Here is a 537-nt window from a genome sequence, read left to right as displayed (position 1 = left end):
TAGTTTTCCCGGCAGGAGTCCAGAGGCGCCAGGCAGTTGGGCTTCTCCTTGGACTCGTAGGAGCAGGCAGGAACGATGGTCTGCCGCCGGCGTTCGGCACAGGCCGTGTCGTCGCAGGGGCAGAAGAGCAGCTCGTGGGTGTACTCGGGCGGCACGCGATCGAAGAACTTGCGCAGAGCCTTGTGGCACTTGGAGCGGTTGCAGGGGTCAGCCCGGGCCAAGCGCCGGATGCAGAAGGACACATACTCCGTCCGCAGCCGCTGGCACATCTCGTCCACGTTGCAGGCTTTGGCGGCGTCCAGACACCGGTTCACCTGCGTCACCTCGTTCTCAGACCCTGTGGGGTGGTGGGAGATGGGGATGGGTTTTTGTGTTGATCTCCCTGCCAGCATCATCATCCCCCTGTGTGGATACTTTCATCCCCATCCTGCTCCCATCCATGGCCACCTTCGTGAGATCCACCACCCGCTCCAGGAAGGCAGGGGCCAGAGTAAAGTCCACATTTGGTCTCTGTGTCCTGGCAGGATCAAATCCCCT

The 537-nt window shown here is 61.6% G+C and overlaps 1 protein-coding gene across 1 annotated transcript in view; it reads right to left on the bottom strand.

Moving 5' to 3' along the window:
• Positions 1 to 5: 5 nt before the first annotated feature.
• Positions 6 to 537, bottom strand: part of LOC104281083 (GDNF family receptor alpha-4) — a gene marked incomplete at its 3' end in the record, with an annotated part of 13,567 nt that continues 13,035 nt past the window's right edge. Inside the window, exon 4 of the mRNA XM_009878950.1 lies at positions 6 to 337. Coding sequence (XP_009877252.1) covers positions 6 to 337 — 332 coding nt within the window. The remainder of the gene's footprint in view (positions 338 to 537) is intronic.

The sequence above is a fragment of the Apaloderma vittatum genome, unplaced genomic scaffold (assembly GCF_000703405.1).
Source record: "Apaloderma vittatum isolate BGI_N311 unplaced genomic scaffold, ASM70340v1 scaffold14981, whole genome shotgun sequence".
Taxonomy (NCBI): Eukaryota; Metazoa; Chordata; class Aves; order Trogoniformes; family Trogonidae; genus Apaloderma; species Apaloderma vittatum.
This window is presented reverse-complemented; position numbering and strand designations above follow the sequence as displayed.